Below are 19,668 nucleotides of genomic sequence, written 5' to 3' on the forward strand. Positions count from 1 at the left end.
AAGTGATAGAGCACCACCCTTGATTAGAAAGCCAAATGAGAGCAGGAAGCCATGAGTTCAAGCCCCAGTACCAGCATGCACATGAAAACACACACACACACACACACACACACATGCACACATGCATGCACACACATACACATACACTCACATACACATACACTGCCCACACCGCTTGCTTGTTGAACTGGAACAATGGTTTTACTCCTTTACTACCACTGTGTGATGGGTGTCACTGGCCCCTTATCTTATACTTCATTATTCTAGAGTTCAGCTTTCAGCACCTATTCCAAGGGGGCCACTTTAATGGGATCATTAGAGAGTGTTTACTAGATTAAAACTCTGGATGTCTTCTGCAAAGCAACTCTGCAAATGGCTTTATGGGTTTCCGGATTTATTTTGTCTCAATGACTCGGCTCAGTTTGCAAATCAAATCAAAGCTGATTTTTCTAACTGCCACTCCTGTGCACCCAGCAGGAGTCTACAGCGCCAGCTGTGTTTGCTTGAAGGTTGGCACCAGAGGTGGGAATGCTGCTGCCTACTGGTGGCCAGGGGGGTTGTAACTAATGGCTGTATGGCAAGCAAGCAAACAAGCAGGTAGCTGCTTGACCTGGTTCAAGGAAGGAGCAGATAAAAGAAATCAAATTTTACTTCCTGAAAGGAGAGAAGGCAGACAGGACTATGTAGTCTTAAGGATTGATGGACAGAAATAAGAAGGGAAAGCAGGGACTAGAGGTGCTTTTTTGGTAGTGGGTATTATAGATTACAAGTTGATGCCTTGTCTTAGTTTTACTCCTCTCTTCCAAAAGAACAGTCCTGATGTATAGCTTTCATTTGAAAAAAAAAAGTGGCTATGGAAGAATAATGACCTGTTAGTCTTCTATCCATCCATCTGTCCACTGATCCAGGATAGCATCCATCCATCTATCCATCCATCTATCTACCCATCCACTTATCTACCCATCCATCCATCTACCCATCCATCAACCTGCACATCCATTTGTATCATTTGCCCATTTGTTCATTCCACACATTTATTTTATTGAGTGCCAACTTGTGCTAAGATATAGGGACAGTCCTCGGAATGACCAAAATCCTTGCATTTCTATCACCTAGAGTCTGGCAGGGAGATAAAAGTTAAAAATACAGACAAACACAGAAATACATGTTGGCAAGTTAGATGAGTGTTGTGAAGGAAAACAAAGGGTATAATGAGAGTGAAAAATGGGGACATACATTATTAGATTAGAGGTCTGAATGGTCTTTCATAGATAGTAAGGTTGAAGCTGAAGCCTGAAAGATATTTTTCTCTTAAGAAAGATGCTATATATGGCGGATTCTGAGGCTCAAAGCTGTGCAATGTAGTTGAAGAACAGAAAGGAGTCCAGTGGGGCTGGAATGTAGTAAATATGAAGAAAGAAGCCTGGAAGGGCCTGGATGGTCAGAAAGGAGCAGATGTACTATCGGGAGGAGTGGTGGAGGCGGGGATTGTGGATAAGATAACGGGAACAGAAGAATGTATGGAGGGGTAGAAGAGAATCATGGGTAAGTAGAGTAGATTTGGATGGAACTTGACATTGGTTTCTTCAAGAACAACTGAATGGCAGGGGTCTAGAATGGGGCAACTAGTTCAGAGGCTATTTTTCTTGTTAGCCTACCCCGCCCTAGGCAGGGCACTGACTCATCTCCTTTAGAAGTGGTAGCGTTGAGTGTTTCCTACCAGATGGGATGATGCTTCTCAAAGGAAGGATGGTTTTAGCTCCTTGAGCTCCAGCACCTCCAAATTCTCACTCCACACACTGTTCTTTCCCAAGAATCACTTTTGAGTATATCCAGTCCATATGTCCAACCTGAGCCCCTCTAGCTCTTTCCAAATGGAGAATCCACCTGCTCAATGGTGTCCTGACTTGCCTTTCTCATGGTTCCTAGTGTATCTGCACAAGGAGGACCTAAAGTTTAAATGGATCCCTTGTGCTCCCTGATTTTCTACTGCTTTCCTTTCAAAGTCCAAATCATAGTTTTAAGTTTAAATAAAGTAAAAGATAAGGTTTGTTTACCAACTGGGTACAATATTCTCTCTCCAGTTGTAAGCATGACTATTTCCCAGGATGAGACAATGCCAGTCAAAGGGCTTTGAGATGATCTTTTTAGCTCTTGGATTTGAGGCAATTCCACAAACATTTTGCTACTCCCTCCATCCAAGGGTATAGTAACCCTCTTATGCAGTAAGTAATATGGTAGGCTGAAACAGGACTCATTCCTTTTACTATCCAGATACCAGGGTGAGCAGCAGATCACGTGTGTTCAAAGTTGTTTTATGAACAGACAAAGATCCCTGTAAATATGATGCAGGGAAGTTTCCGAGAGATCAAGTAAAATCTGCAGGGTCTCTGAGCTTTACTATTACAAGAGACTGGGTCCAAATGCACTTACTCATGTGGGCAAGTATGTTTTACTTATCAGCTGTGGGGGAAAAAATGTCCTTCCATGGTAAATCTGATTGAGAAACTGGAGAGGGGTAGAGATGAAGTAGCCTTTCCTCAGAGCTCTTCTCAGCAGACGGTTCTGGTGCCTGTCCCAGGAATCCTGGCCCTTCCTGTGACCAAAATCACGATGAGTCAGTCAGCATCCAACGCTTTATGACTGTAGGGAGTTTCAGAATGGCTCTGAGGCTGCCCACCCAGAACGTGATGTAAAGGGACAGCCATTGTATTTACACACTGTCCACTATCACTTCAACAGACCATGTCTCCTACAGCTTCTACTAGAAAACAAGAGTCAAATCGGAATCTCTGCCCCGGCTCTGTGGCCCTCTCTGACAGAATGATTTCCATTTCTTGCACACCTAAACATATACTGGAATTACACTTTGGGTGATGCATAGTCCAATTACACTGGTTGTCACATGAACATTGCTTCTATCTGCACAGGTCCTGGTAGGTACTGAATTTTGCCGACCCCCTCTCCAAATTCTTTTTTTTTTTTTCTTTTTTGGCCAGTGCTGGAATTTGAATTGAGGGCCTCATGCTTGCTTAGCTTATTTGCTTGGTTAGTGCATTACCACTTGAGCCATGGCTCTAGTCCTGCTTTTTGTCAGTTACTTTGGGGATGGAGTCTTGCAGACTGCCTAACCTTGCCTCCAAATGTGATCCTCCACATTTTAGCCTCCTGAATAGCTAAGATTACAAATGTGAGTCATTGGTGCTCAGTTACATCCTTCTATACCTTGAAATATAGCCCGATTTGATGAAAAGAGTCTTTATAATTATGATTAGTTAAGTCAGGATGAAGTCCTATTAGCGTAGGGGTAAGCCCTTAATCTAAAATGGACAGCATCCTTATAAAAGAGGTGAATTTGGACACAAACTTATTGTAAACCCTTTTTTATGGGGAGTTCGGTCGTGGGGCCTGAACTCTGGGCCTGGGTGCTGTCCCTCAGCTCTTCAGCTCAAGGCTAATGCTCTACCACTTGAGCCACAGTGCCACTTCCGGCTTTTTTCTTTTTGGTGCTGAGGAATCGAACCCAGGGCCTCATGCATGCAAGGCAAGCGCTCTACCACTGAGCCACCTTCCCAGCCCCTGGTACAAACTTATATACAAGGACAATGTCATGTGAAGAGAAGGCAAGAACTGAGTAATGCTTCTGCGAGCCAAAGAATGCCAAGATGTCCAGCAGCTCTGAGAAATACACGGAACAAATTCTTTCCCACAGTCCTCACCAGGAGTCAATCCAAGGGACTTGACATTAGCCTTCTGATCTCTCCAAAACTTCCGACACAATGAGTTTTTATTGCTGAAGTCATTGAGTTTGTAGGGCTTTGTTACAGTGGCTTTGGGAAGTTTGCAATCCACCTGACCAGGCAGCACTAAATGGGAACCAAGTGAGTAATGTCATGGATGCCAGGTTTGAGGGTCAAGTCATAATGACCCTGAATGAGTGGCTGTTCTAGCTGATCACCACTGATCACACTGGCCAGCCCTTGTCTAGAGTGAAACACTGCTGAGGAGCTAGAGTGCCTCTCCATGGGGACATTTTTTCCCTCTGTTTCCATTCCACTCTGGCTTCCTGTTGAAGTGGGATGCTGCAGACACCCAGTTATCCTGATTGTTGTCTCCAGCCCCAGGCCTACACAATTGATGGTCTTCTCCCTTCGACATTATCCATTTTCCTCAGTGGAAAAGTCTGCCAAGGCCTGTGATTTGCGTCATTTTGTCTGCAGGCCATCAATTCTCCTTGCCTCGTGAAGAGTGTTTTATCTTTTTCCATCCGGTCGTCTGAGTTCCAGGGAGGGAACCAAGTGAGGGAACAGGCCAGCCTCAACAACTTACGAGCTTCTCATCACAGTGAGTCGTATTGTTTAGATCCTCTCCTTCCACTTCCATCTTCCCCTTGGTGCCTACATATTTAGCTGATGTTTTTAGAGTTAAAAAGTCATGGGTGGTAGATTTTGGTGCATGCTTTGTCAACTAACTATAGATAGTCTTCTCTCCCTCTTTCTCTGCCTGTCTCTGTCTCTCTCCTACTCCTCTTTCCCTCCCTCTTTCTCTCTCTCTCTCTCTCTGGCTGTCCCTGTCTCTCTTTCTCTGTGTGTCTTACTCTCTATGTCCTTTACTCATATGTACATATGTTTTGCTCAGTTATTCATGTGCATATGTCTATATATTCACAGACATATCTGTACAAACCCGAGTACTGCCCTTGTGTATAGTTTATTATCTATGATTATATGTATATTAATATTTATAAGTTTATAAATCCTTAGAAGCAATCCATGAAATTATGTGTGTTGGTGAATAAATACAGAAAACAGAAGCCAGTGTTGTATTGTATGAAGGGGAAGGTGGTTGCTGAAAAATATCAATTCTATAACAAAAAGATAAACCCGATTTCTAACTATTCAACCTTGTAATAGGTTAAATGATAACAAACCATTCATTGATTTTGTTTTTTAAAAAGAGTAATAAACAGAAACATGTAGCAATTGAAAGAGCCAGGCAATTCAATTATAATTAGGAAAACAAAAGTGATGAGCCTGAACAATGCTGCCTTCGTTTTTTTGGGGGGGAGAGGGAGGATAAGTGTTGAAAATACCAATGATAGAGCAATGCAGTGTTTGTTTCCTCATTACTAAAGGCACCAACACTAATCACCTCATATATGAAACCCATGTACCAATTGAATAAGGTACAAAGCCCAAGCGATGGGACTAATAGGCATGCTTCAAGAAAAACATCCACATCAACATAGAACTGAGTATAATGAAAATGTGTAGCAGAATACTCTTGGAGAGTTTATATTCATCAGTCCATTGACTAACATATAAGACCATCCATCATCCATGCAACTATGCATGCGTGCATGCATGCACCCATCTGTTCATGCATCCACGCATGCATGCATCCATCCATGAATCTATGCATCCAGGTATCCATCCATGCATCCATCCATCCATCCACTACTCTCTCTATCCACTCATCCAGTGAATAGATTTTGAGCTCTTATGCTTTAGGCATCTGTGATACTACATAGGATGTATAACTTAGATGTAAAGACCCTAGTGAAAATGTCAGTGTCTCTTGATTTTAGACATGACTGCCAGAAGTTTTGCTGTGGGGCTGAAGGGAAATATTTATATTGTTGAAGAAGGGCTAAAGACAGACAACTATGTGTCAACATACCTTTTGTAGCCAGACGAACACAGTTGATTTTGGTCTCCTGTGAACAACAAAAATGAGGCACAGTTAACTAGCTGTTAGTTATATAAGACTGCTATATAAAGAAAATATATATACATATTTATACATATGCGTGCATATTTTTTAAATTATAATTTAAAATTTGTCCTTTAGTTTTCTCCCATAGGGATAACTTTTTAATTTCATCTTTTTATTGCTTCTCAGGCTTCCTTCTCCCAGGCAGAATGACTTGATAAACATTTTAGATACTTTCCAGTACCCCAAAAGCTTAACCACTCTCAGTGCATATGTAGTGGTATCTGGTGATGCGCTTTGTACTTGGGTACATGAGTTAGCAGGTGGAGCAAGAACCTTCTTAGGAAGCCTGGCTACAAGCAGGATATGTACCTGCACAGATTGAAAGAATACTTGGCGATAGTCCAGCCTGTGTGAAATGTGTAAGAATCAGAACCGCAAAGCTCACTGTCCAAAGGTCCCCTTTCTAGGGGACCTCCCAGTCTTCATGAATGGCATTGTGTATGTGTTTGTGTGGCTACAGAATCTTTGCTGGGTGAACGCTCTAGTCATTGTTGGCTGTTCCTCAATTGAGCAGGATCCATAACTTTTTGATATTGACAAGCATGAAATGGAGTTACAGGGAAGCATGCTTGGGAAGCGAGCTATCTTAGCCTACATTCCTGGGAGCCATTTCCCACAGGCCCTGGAATCAGTGGGAAATTCCAGTTGGCCAAATAATGTCCCTAACAACAGTGGGAATGTAATGTGGTGATGCCAGTAAAAGGAAATAAAGAATGGAAGGGTATGAGGCATCAAGCCCTAAACTTCCCCAGACTCTGGTGCTGCTAGTAGCACACTTGCTCATAAGGAGCCACTGTGTCTGAGTGTTCCTTGGGATAGAAAAGGTTGTGTTACAGCCATAAAACCCATCAACTTCAGAAAAACAACAAAAGCTTATTTTCTGCTCAAACTTCATGCATGCCCAATATGTTTGTGTGTCTCTGTATCTGGAGAGGTGAGGGCTAAAGTTAGGGAATATGCTAAACTCTTAATCACTCAAAGACCAAGACTGTTAAGTTCAACTCAGAGAGTGAGAACGCAAAGAGTCAGGCTTTGGCAATCAAATGCCTTGAATCATAAGCCACACTTTCACTTCTATTCCTGTTTCATTGGTTAGAACCAGTCACATGACTGTACCATGTTTGGTGCACCTAGAAGCCAAGAGGAAATTGTAATGTTAACAGCAGAGTCTACTTTATTCATGCATACTTCTGGAAGCTAGAAAATGTTACCTCTATTGAGCCCAACTACTGAGCTCCCCACAGGTACCTCAGTGGTTCTGATTCTAATTCCTATCTGCATAGAAAGTCTTCCCCTGCTTGCATACTGAATTGGCGATAAAAATCTTAAGAACTTTCCTGCCTGGGATGGTTTTGAACCACTATCCTCAGATCTCAGCCTCCTGAGTAGCTTGGATTACTGGTCTGAGCCACTGGTTACTTTGTTTTTCTTTAAAAAATTTTATTTTATTGTAAAGATGCTGTACAGAGGGGTTACAGTTACATGAGTAAGGCAAAGAGCACATTTCTTGTAGAGCATTGAGTGAGGGAGGTGGGGAAGGAAGGGATAATGGGAGAACAACAAGGGAGGGGTTAACAATGCTACTTTGTTTTTTTAATGTACAGAAGCAGGAGAGGAAGCTGGAGTCTCCATGTGGTCCATTGCAATCATGATTGCTTAGACTACCAATGTTTTCCTAGCCCAGCCAACATCCTAGCTCAAGTACAGAATCAGATTTACCATTCTGAGTACGGCAATTTCTTGTGTGAAAAATAAATTTTGACTGATTTGATTTCTTCAGTCACCAATCATATGCTCCACCACTTGCAGACTTTTTGAATTTTTTCCCCTCTAATTTCATCCAGATCACTAATATAATGGCAATGGTGGAATCTTGAGACATACACTAGAATTTTTCCTCTAGGTTAACATCAGAATTTTTGAACTAACTAGAAAGCAATCATCTTGGTTGCTTGTGCATTCAGCTCTCCTCCAGTGCTCAATTGCTTATGGCATCCATTTTTCCACAACAGTAACTTGAGAAGAGGGTCAAATTCATTTCAGACGCTGATACTCTGTCTTTTTCCTCCCCCCCCCCCCCCCCCCCCACTAATCTACCAGTCTAGGAACTCTTTAGAGACAAAGTTGGGTCAGCATGGCTTGTTCTTAGGAACATGTATTTCTTTTTGTTCTGTTTGCATGATATAATTGCTTCATTTTCTAAAACAGAAAATTCAAAAACATTAAAAAATACAAAAAAATCATGTTTCAAAAGTATGAAGCATTCATGTGAGAGGTTCATATGAAATCGGAACCGTGTTTCATTTCAAAGCAAAAGGTTTCTGTAAAAGAAAACTCTCCAGGGCTGGGAAGGTGGCTCAGTGGTAGAGTGCTTGCCTCACATGCATGAGGCCCTGGGTTATTCCTCAGCACCACAAAAGCAGAAAAAAAAGCCAGCAGTGGCTTGTGGCTCAAGTAGTAGGGCACTAGCCTTGAGCTGAAAAGCTGAGGGACAGTGCCCAGGCCCAGAGTTCAGCCCCCACGACCGACCCCACCCTCCCCAAGAAAAAGAAAAAAAAAAGAAAACTCTCCAGATGATGGGAAGAAAAATTAAAATAAGGCACATATAAAGGAGAACTCCCTAAATGTGATGCTCCCTCCAAATTTGTTATAAATAAGTTTAAACTGGCAAATAATGGTAAAAGTGAACAAACGAGGGCTTTTTCTTTATGCTTGAAAAAAGAAATTCTTATACTCTGGTTGGATTCCCTTCCTTTGGTTCCTATCTTCAATTAACCAGCCAGAAGTGGAGATGTGGCTCAAGAAATAGAGCATCTATCTCTATCTCTCTTTATATATCTTCTATCTCTATCTATCTTTACTTCTATTATACTAAGTCTTAATAAAAGTCTCACAGTTCATTTGAAGTATCACATGCCTACAGACAAGAATACTAATCTTCAATACACTTTGACCAGCACCCAGATCAAAACATGGAATATTGTCAAAATCTTGGAAATTTCTTCCAGGCTCCGTCTCACCACTTCCTTCCTGCAAAAGGGAACCTTATAGGAATGTTCTCTTCCAATTGCATTCTCATTGACAAAAATGCTGGATACTCAAAGTGTTTTATTCTACTGCCATTTTCTTTTTTGCTCATTGCGTCTTCAAGAATCCCTATAAGTATGTCTTCTACAGGTTCATGCAGGAAAACAAACCATTTTGTAACACTATCACCTGTCTCCTCCTTCATTGTCTCCTTCTTCCCTTTTGTAGTAGGGATTGAATTCAAGCATGTGAAGCGGGGTAGTATACTCCTTGTCCACATCTCCAGTTCTTTTGCTCTCAACATTTTTAGATAGGGTCTTAAGCCAACTTTCCCAGGATTGACCTTGACACACCATCCTGATCCTTGCTTCACCCCTTCCTGAGCAGTTTACTCTACAGGTGTGCTCTAGAATGCCCAGGCTCCTCCCTCAACACTGACTAAAGTCTGTTTTCTATAATCAAGAGTGCATGTCTGATTATGCTGAAGCTTCCTGACTCTCACAAACATGACACTGGCATGTTTACTTTCTCCTCAGCTCCTGACAGCTTCAATTCCAGAAGAGATTTGTCTTTGTTGGTTAGAATTAGGCATAGAATAACAAAGCCTTGAGTTATTCTCTTGACCTTCTGGGTGATTGAATTGTCAGCGAGCAAAAGAGGGAGGTGCTAGTTATTGTGAATTCTATCAAATGGACAGTCTGACCAGTATGCATATGTCTAAGGTCACGACTCAAATCAATAAGCAGGAAATTAGAACTTGCTTTGTGCTCAGATTGTAAAAGAATTTGTGAAAAGGAAAAAAAAAGGTACGTTTTCTGTTCCCCTTTATAGTGTACTAATAGATCTATGATAGGTGATAATATAATAACATATCACTTCACTTTCTCATCACCTCAAAACCATTTACTTTCTGCTTCCCACTCCACTTGTGAAAATCTTCACACAGATATGTCACCTTACTATTGTGCCTTTTTTGAGACTTAATTCTGTTCTAGGCTCTGCTGGTGCTGTGCAAGATCAAGCGAGTCACAGGCCCTCTCTAGGGTTCAATTCTTTCATCAATCAGTTGGCAGAGAAAGAGGTAGAGCACGCCATTTTGGTGGAGAAGGCAGGGTATTCAAAGGCTGTTTTCAAATGCTGATACTTCTCTCAGTTATTGCCAACATTATACTGCTTTTACAGTATTCTGCCTCCTTAATTCCACTTCACTTCTTAACTTTACCTCATGCAAATAGTTTTCAAGGTATCAGCTGCCTTATTTACAAGAATGCCTCATACCTGAATCTACTTTTAACCTCCATTTTAGAGTAAGCCAAGTCTGACTTATTCCATAATCCAGCCATTCATCCTTCAACTATTGACTGAAATTGCAGGATATTCTTCAGGGGGAGAGCTCACAATGTTAAATGTGCAAGGCATCAAGTATTTCTATAGCTGATGTCTATCATCCAGGATGAGTTAGGTTAAACTGTATTGCAATGTAATCAAGAGTCCTAGGGACTCAGCAAATACTTGCAATTTTTGCTCAACTGTCCCACTGGATTATCGATTAAAGAGGAGCAGGATCAGCTATGATCCCACAGTTTTCAAATAGTCCTCAGGGCAGCTTTTCTGCAGCCTGACTCTCTGGGACTTTTCCTTGCATTGCACTGATGCACCGATCCCTAAGCTGTTGTCTGTCCTCAGTGGGACTCATTCACTTATCATGTTTCAATCCCTGAAGGAATATCTAAGGGGGTATAAGGAGGGGCTATCTGCTTTCCAAAAATTACCCTCTTCGCATATCTTATGTATTTCCATTAAAAAAAATCTGGTAGCATTGGGTTTTGAACTCAGAGCCAAACAAAAACAAAACCCTGGGAACCCTTACTCATCTGCCATGATACAAAAACATCATCCATTAAAATACTGGCCTCCCTGATCCTGTGGAAATAGAGTGTGTTTGTGAATTCTGGAAGCTGTATTAAATCTATGAAATAAAAAAGGAAGGGATTTAATAAAGTTACTATACCAAAAAAAAAACCCCTCATAAAATGAAAAACAAAATATTACGGCTGATGGACGCTTACCACATTATGAAAACAATCACACAAAAGCAGAAAACAAAAGTAATCCAATACTTTAAAATGAATTAAATATCCTGGGGAGGGGAAAAGCCATTTTGGTAAATGCACAAGTTAAAAATGAAAACGGACAAACAATTCAGGGAGATGAAAAGAAAGTTGATTTATTTCAGGAAAGAAAGAATAAACCAAAATTGTCTCAGAAAGAGTGAGCTACAAGATGCCCAAAGGAACCATTTAATAAAAGGTGATGTTGAACATTTTTGGAAGCGTTTTTTAGCCATTTGTACTCTGAGAATTGTCTGTTTAATACTCTTGTTCATTTATTAGATTGTCTGTTCCTTTGCTAGCTACCTTTTTGAGTTATTTGGATATTAACCCTTTATCTGATGCGAAGCTGATACAAGGGCGAATGTGCATGTCACAGTACCATGTACAAGAGTTAAATTGTGGGATCACCATAGGTGCCCCCAAAACAATGAATGAACAGAGAAAAGATGGTATACGCACATAAGGAAGTATTATTCAGCCATAAAAAAGAACAAAATTCTACTGTTTGCGGGAAAGCAGATACAACTGGAGACAGCTCACAAAGCCAAATATTGCATTGTTTGCTCATAAGTGGACCTGGGTCTAATATGGTGAGGAGGATGATAATGGGACATGGATATAACGGGGAAATGATGAGAGGGAGGGGAAGCCAGGGAGGGAGAAGGGGTAAAAGATGGTAAAAAGATTGAAGAGGTTCAAAGTATTTTATGTATAAAGGTAGCATAAAGAAATCCACCAAATACTGTTTGAAAGTAGAGAGGAACAAAAGGGGTGAGGGGAATATAACACAGGAGGTAAACTTGTTCAAAGTACACTGCACGCACTTACAGAATTGTTACAGTGTAACTCTCTGGTACTGTTAATGACTGATGATGATGAAGATAAAACAAATTAAAATGGACTAACGATCTAAGCATAAGATCTGAAACTCTGCAACTACTAGAAGAAAAATAAAACAAGAGAAACACATGAAGATACCCAGTGTAGGCACTGATTTTATTTTGATATATCCCTCAAACACAAGAAACAAAAGCAAAAATAGACAACTGGGATTATGTAAAACGTAGAACTTCTACACAGCTAAGGAAACAAGAGACTAAATAAACAGCTTAGCAAATGGGAGAAAAACATGACCACCTATTCAACTAACAAATGATTGGCATCTAGAATATATAAAGAAATTTGAAAAAAAATTAAGGAGAAAATTCAACTTAAAATTAGACACATGGTTGAAATGGATACTTCTCATAAGAAGAAAAAGAAATGAGTCAATAAATATAAAACCTGCTCAATATCATTAACCATCAGGAAAATAAAAAATCACAGCAACAAGGGATATGTCATCTTATCCCAATTAGAAGGTCTGTTATTTCAAAATGCCAGAGAGGCTGAGGAGGTAAAACATTAATACATACAGGCAGTGGAAATGTAAATGAGTAATAGACGCTGTGAGGAACCTTGTGGAAGCTCCTCAGAAACCTGAAACATAGATCAGCCAGCTGTGGGCTTCCAGGTATATCCAGAGGAAAAGGATTCAGCCTGCATTCCGAGGAGATGCAAGCAAGCCCATGTTTCTTGTGGCACTACTCAAAATGGACAAGGCACAGCCTCAGCTTACCTGTCCAGCAACAAATGAGTGGAACAGGGCAATATGATAGATAGATAGATGGATAGACAACAGACAGACAGACAGACAGACAGATAGATTCCACATTGTATATATAATGGAGAAGTATTCAGCCATAATGAAGAATGAAATGAAATTCTTCACCCCACAACAAATACAACTTGAGGTTGTTACATGAAGAGAAATGCCAGGTCCTTAGAGATAGATTTGTTCTCTTCCACAGGGAAGTTGATTTCAATGTGTAACAGTGATATCTAGAGGCAAAGAAAGCTGTGGGGAGAGGGCAAAGGAGAGTCAAACATTGGGTACCAAGATATAGAAGTTATAGGTTCTGGTACTCCGTAGCACAGTGGGGAGACTATAGCTCAGAATTAATTATTATATATTTTGGGAGGATCTAGAAGAGGGAAACTCAAAGTCTCTAAATGTACAGCAACGGTAAGGAGAGGAAAAGGCTAATTAGCCTGATTTCATCAGTGCATACTGGATGTGTGTGTTAAAATATTAGGCTGAACCCCACTAATGTGTATAATTGATCTATGTTAATTAAAAGAGGATTTTAAAGGGACGGATGGCAAGCATTTAATAAACTTAATTGCAAATGTAGGGCTCAGATAAGGGCATGGTTGAAAGCAGACCAGACAAATGTCATTATTTTCTGACAATGCAGAAATAGTGTAACTCAAGATGAGAGAGTAGAAGAGGGGAAAGAGGAGGGGAAGATGATTCACTGCTGTAAGACAACAGGTGAAAACTAATGTACACCATTAAAACAAGCCAGCACTCAGCCAAAGGCTGGCCAAGGAGAGACAAGACTCAAAGAATTTAAAATGTAAGAAAAAAGGTAACGACTAGAACAACAACAAAAAACCCTTCTCTCACAAATACCAAGTGCAATTTTAAATTAAGAGTTACCAAAGCACAGAAGCAAATATTATAAAATTGATACGATCAATTATGATATTAAATATAGATGATGGAGTCGAAAGCCAGCACACCAGTCTATTGAATTAGTGAATGGATTTAGATTGCAGAATTAAGTTAAAAAGATTTCAGATTGGTTCACAGATCAAAACTCAAACACCTTCTGGTTATAAAGCCATACCTACAGCAATGTTAGAAAGAAAAGAATGTTAGATATGTCAAGAAAGAAAAAAGTAGACAAATAAGAGACATGGAAAGCAGTGGTAGTTTCCTGATCTCATATAAGAATTCATCTAAAAGAAGCTGTGTATGTATGTGTATGCTGGTCCTGGAGCTTGAACTCAGGACTTGTCAAGTACAGCGTACTTGAGTCACAGCTCTACTTCCAGCTTTTAGTAGTTAATGGGAAATAAGAAACTCATGTATTTTCCTGCCCAAGCTGACTTTGAACCACAATCCTCAGATTTCAGCCTACTGAGTATCTAGGATTACAGGCATGAGCCATTAGCACCCAGCAGTGAGGGACTTTTTAATGCTAAGACTTACACTCAACAAACTGTAGAATAGTTATGGATATCTATGCACCAAAAGCCACAATAATTTATGTACGAAGTCAATCAATAGTGGCCACGTATACAATCAATCAGCCAGTGGATGCAATGGTATCAAAGTCTTATTTACAACAGCAACAAAGACCAAGTATTTCATGAAAAACCAAGCAGAAGTTTCCAAAGTCTGTCACCAAGAAAATGAGCATTCCCAAAAGACACAAAAATAGATTTGCCCAAATATATAGACCTTGGTCTCAGATAAGATACTTCAATGTCTTAAACAGATGAGTTCATCTTAATTAATGCATAAATTTATTGTAAACCCAGTAAAATTACTAACAGACTTTTTATGGAGCTGCATAAGTGGACATTAAAATTTATATGATGAGATGAGCATGTAAGAAGAGGTAGAAAATCACTGACAAATGAAGACCCCACTGGAGGGGGACTTACCCTAGCTGGCATTACTTCACAGAGCTGTGATTTCATCAGGGTAGGGCTGTATAAGCCTCTCTCTCTCTCTCTCTTTTTTTGTTAATAAGGTTTTTCTATTGTGAAAATACCATACAGGGGGGTTACATGAGCAAGGTAATGAGTACATTTCTTATCAAGCATTGTTGCCTCCTCCTTTCTTTCCCCTTACCATTCCTGCCCTCCCATCTCTGCCCCACCCCCTCCTGCCGGCCAAAGTTGTAAAGTTTTTCTTGTACATCTCCTTGTTGCAATGGTTGACAGAACTACTGCAGTAGCTTTCTGACAACTCCACCTGCATCCATTCTGGACTTCCACAAGGCATTCCCTCCCTTTCATTTTCCTCGTAAGATTTTTTTTTGATGCCTATCCTGGAGCTTGAACTGGGACTGGCGCTTAGCTTTTTTCACCCACGACTGGTACTCTACCACTTGAGCTACAGCTCCACTTTTGGCTTTTTGCTGGTTAATTGGAGACAAGAGTCTCTAGGACTTTCCTTCCTAGCCTGTCTTCAAACCATAATCCTCAGATCCCATATGTAGCTAGGATTATAGGCGTGAGCCACTGGCACCGATTATCTATAATTTTTAAATTACCGAAATGAGCTCCCACCATGAATGTTTAAAACTCCCTAAGGCTTAACAATAGAATAAACACAAACCTCAAAATCTGCCCCTTGATCCTGATCCTGCTACTCAATCCATACTGCTATCCTTTCTTTCTCCTCCTTACCACCTGTCCCAGCTTTGTTGATCATAGGTTTCTCCAACATGCTGACCTTACATTAACCACTGGGCCTTTTTCTTTGCTGTTTCCCTCTGTCTAAGATGCCTTGACATCTCCACCTCCTTCCCATTCCAGTTCTGCTCTATGTCACTCCCTTAAAGATGCTTTCTCTAATGAGTCTGTTCAATGTTGCTTTTCCCTCTGTCCTCTATCATGTCATTACTTTACATTCTCACACATCACTCTATAGAAATTCTTTATGTATTTGTTAGTCATCTTCCATGTTCCCCACCAGAATATAAAGACTAGATAAGAGAAGATCTCTCTCTTCTCTCTTGTCTCTGATTATATAGTACCTACACATATTAAATATGCCTTAAATAATTCATAAAACTAGGCATTCAACACACATTAGTGTTGTTTTTCATTGGTGAGTGATCTGGGGTAAATTCTTTAGTCCATCTGGGCCACAGTGATCTCACAGGTAGAAGAGGATTGACTCACTCCATACATCTCACTAGGATGAACACAACTTTGTATCTTATACTTGTAATAAAATGATCTCGATTTACTGGAATTGTCACTAAGATCATTTCGTAATCATTTTCCTTTGTTCATCAGAATAAGTTTCAGGCTTTCCTGTATGATAATATAGAAGTCCTCATTGTCCAGTCTGGTCTCTGTGTGGCTTTCTGTCCATATCCTGGAGTGAACCTGACTAAATCTCTCTGAGTGGATCACAGAGTCCTCATTCTTTGAGCTTCTGTCCAACCTTGTGTTTTGCATGATGCACCCTGTCCTGCTCCACTGCCTGCCTGGCAAATACCCACTCAGATTTAATATTCAACTCCAGTGTCACTATATCTGAAGGTTTCCCCAAGTACCTCCCCCTTTGAGCTGATAGCTGAAGGCCTGGGATTCTGCCACAGAGATTCTTGATCTAGTTTATTGCATGCATTTGTTTTCATGAATGTCTTTTTACTGGACTGTGAGTTCCCTGAGGACAAGGCTATATCTTATTTATCTGTGTATTCCCCACTGACTACGAGCAAGCCCTTCATAAATGACTGCTGGGATATTATCATCATCACGAAGGAAGATTATCTTATAGAAGAAGGGACTCAACCTAACTAATGAAGGCAAAAGTTTACTGGGTAAACAAATACTGATGGAAGAATGGGAGAATTGGGTTTAAGCTATGGTTGTTGTTTTAGGCAAGTCATTTCCATACTGGAGTTCCTTTTTCTGCTATGAGAAAGTAAATGAACCATCTACAAGCTGCCTGCCAGGACTACAATCCAGGCCTCCCATTCCTCAGTACCTGGGTAATGGATTAGCTGTAAGAACAACAACAACAACAAAAAAACCCAAAGGCTTATCCCTTAATTGGGATGTCAGAGGTATGGCTGCTCTGGACAGCATGGAGGGGGGGTTAAACTTTCCATCACAAGCCAGGATCCCCTGAGCCTGAACCAGCCTAAACTGGAGCTGTCCTTCATATAGACCTGCACAGCTTATCTGACCTTAGTGATCCCTGTTCTCTGTAAGCAATCAGTGGAGCTGTAATTACTAATTGATGTTTGTAAAGCCTTTGAAATTCTCAGGTGACAGATGTAATCAAAGGCCAATTTATTATGATAATTGTTATTAGTACCGCTTCTCATTATTTGTTGATGTTAACGGCAGGCCAGCAGGTGTTTTAAGATTGTGCAGGGGATTGAAGCTGGCCATGTCTGGTGGAAGGAAGAGAAAAGGGAGGGTGTAGTGGGAGTTTTGGGATCTTTTAGGGATGCCTGCTGCTCCCAGTCTTGCAATATTCTACAAATCCACTTAGTGGAGCTAACACTGAGCACGGAGTCTGTTAAATGTACAGAACTGATTAACTGCATTTTCTTGTAGTTCTAACACTTGATGGTACATATCAAATTATACATAATAAGGAGTTTTATCATGACATTTCCATATACACATGTAATGTTTTGGGGCCATATTGCCTTGCTCTATTGCGATTTATTGGTGACTGGCACTGGGGAGTAAAACTAAAGGCCTGGTGCTTGTTAGGCAGACACTCCGCCATTTGAGCCATGCCTTCAAGACTGTTTTTGCATTCGTTATTTCTGAGACAGGGTTTCACTTGTTGCTTAAGACTGCCTGGGCTGTGATCTCTTCCTACTTTTGCTATCCTAATACCACCATTCCCACCCCTTGATGGAGATGAGGTCCCATAAATTTCTCTTCGTCTGGGCTTTCCTCAACATCTTTGTCTCCGAAGTAGATTAGGATTATAAACTTGAACCGTATGTATGGCTTTGTGTGTGTAAACCATATATATGCATACAAGGGAGGATTTCATTGTTGCCTTTCCCCACATGTTTACAAAGTATTCAAATCACTCTACCCACCCCTAGTGTATCACTCTCTCTACTCTTTTGCCCTTTCCTCAAACTATTTCAAAGGTTTCAATGGTCTCTTTTCAGACATGCCAACAATCTATTTTGACCATATTCATCCAAAGGTTTAAGCTCAGCTCAGACTTTGGCTTTGGGAATGTGCTTCTCTAAATCACAGTTTCTCAGAGCCCCATTTAGTTCGTGTTCAATGAGGATACACTTTGTGTTGGAGAATACGATTCAGGTTGGCAGTGAAGGATGTGGGAATAAAAGGAGATAGTTGAAATTCGGTAGGCAAGAGATAGTGGCATACAAAACTACAAATGGTGACACTGGAGATGAGAAAATAGTAGACTGAGGAGAATTTTATAGTGTAAATCAAATAGAACTTGATGATTATATGTACAAGGTGAATGATCTTGGGAACTTTACTGAGCCAGGAAAAACTTGGGGATAATTTTGGAGAGGAATGGCAATTCACGTTTAAAGAATCCAGTGCGTATTATTTCCATCAATCTCTCATAGAGCCCAATTAATTGAGTTAATGAGTTCTCGATGTTGGCAGCCATAACGTTAACACACACACACACACACACACACACACACACACACACACACACACACACACACACACACACACACAATGACAAGTTCAGCTGCCAAGGGGGACCTATGAAAGAATTGTTTCCGCTCATCTCTAAGGCAGGCATCTCCACCCTCCTTTGAAATTTCACTTCTCCTTTATACATCCTATGTGCCAACTCTTTCTTTTTGTACATTTCTAATTGTAAACATTCTGTACAGAGGGGTTACAGTTACATAAGCAAGGTGATGAGTACATTTCCTATTGAGCATTGTTGCCTCCTCCTTTGAGTTCTCCTTCCATCTCCATTATACATCCCCTGTGCCCACTCTTCCCAGTTCTCCCTCCATCTCTTTTATGCATCCCACGTGCCAACTCTTATCCCTGAGCTTCCTTCACAGATTTTCGAACTCCCTTCTTGAATTATTTCCTCATATTCAAGTTGGATTAATGGGTTTTAAAAGTCTACTCCTGGTCCTTGGGTTTTGATTATTGATCCTTTATTGAATCTTTGTACCCTTCCCCATGTAAGACACCTATGTTATTCTAGTAATGGTGGTCAACATTGAGCGCTTGTGGCATGGCAAACACACAACCAAGTTTCCTGTATCTAATCATTTAATATTATCAACATTCATATAAAGCCAACACTTGGATAATCAACAATTTCCCAACAAGAAGAGACATTGAGGGCTTGTCACTTGCCTAAAGCTGGTAGAAGAGCACATGCTAGGCATATTCATCAAAAATGCTGAGGTGAAACAAACTTGACAATCCATTAATCTTATTTAATAACATTAATTAGTAGAATTAATGCCATTTTATAGCTCAAGAAACAGAATCCATGAGTGCAAATGGCTCCATTAAATTCTAATACTGTAACCTCAGACTACTACAGACTGATATAAAAAGGAGTAATTGAGTGTTTGAGCAAAAATGTTCTTGTATTACTGGCCAGTATCTCCTCAGAGTCCGTTGTAGAAGTATAAATGTGATAAATTTCCCTCTGGTGTTAGGGAAAACATGCATGACTCCTTCTGTTCTATGGGAGAAGCTATGCAACCGTGGCACAGGTTCTATTTTTGCCTTGGCCTATCAGAAGTCCAAGAGCGAAAGATAATACACCAATCCATTGACCAACTGTACTAGATCTCTGGCTCAATTATTCCCTTTCTTCTATTATAAAATCCTTGAGCCAAGTCAAAAGCAACAATATGGCTGGGCACCAGTGGCTCACGTCTGTAATCCTAGCGACTGAGGAAGCTGAGATCTGAGGATCATGGTTTGAAGCCAGCCTGGATAGGAAAGTCCCTAAGACTCTTATCTCCAAATAATCACCAGAAAACTGGAAGTAGCACTATGGTTCCAAGTGGTAGAGCATAGTCTTGAGTAAAAAAGCTCCGGGACAGTGCCCAGGCCCTGAGTTCAAGCCCCACACCTGACAAGAAAAAAGATACAATATGAATACATTTATATTCAT

General features: G+C 40.5%; 1 protein-coding gene across 1 annotated transcript in view; it reads right to left on the minus strand.

Moving 5' to 3' along the window:
* Ptprt (protein tyrosine phosphatase receptor type T) overlaps positions 1-19,668 on the minus strand; it is a 702,580-nt gene that overhangs the window by 170,823 nt on the left and 512,089 nt on the right. The window contains exon 12 of the mRNA XM_042694435.1: positions 5,680-5,716. Within this exon, the coding sequence (XP_042550369.1) occupies positions 5,680-5,716 (37 nt within the window). The remainder of the gene's footprint in view (positions 1-5,679; positions 5,717-19,668) is intronic.

Source organism: Dipodomys spectabilis, unplaced genomic scaffold (genome assembly GCF_019054845.1).
Source record: "Dipodomys spectabilis isolate Male_0828 unplaced genomic scaffold, ASM1905484v1 ptg000175l, whole genome shotgun sequence".
Lineage (NCBI taxonomy): Eukaryota > Metazoa > Chordata > Mammalia > Rodentia > Heteromyidae > Dipodomys > Dipodomys spectabilis.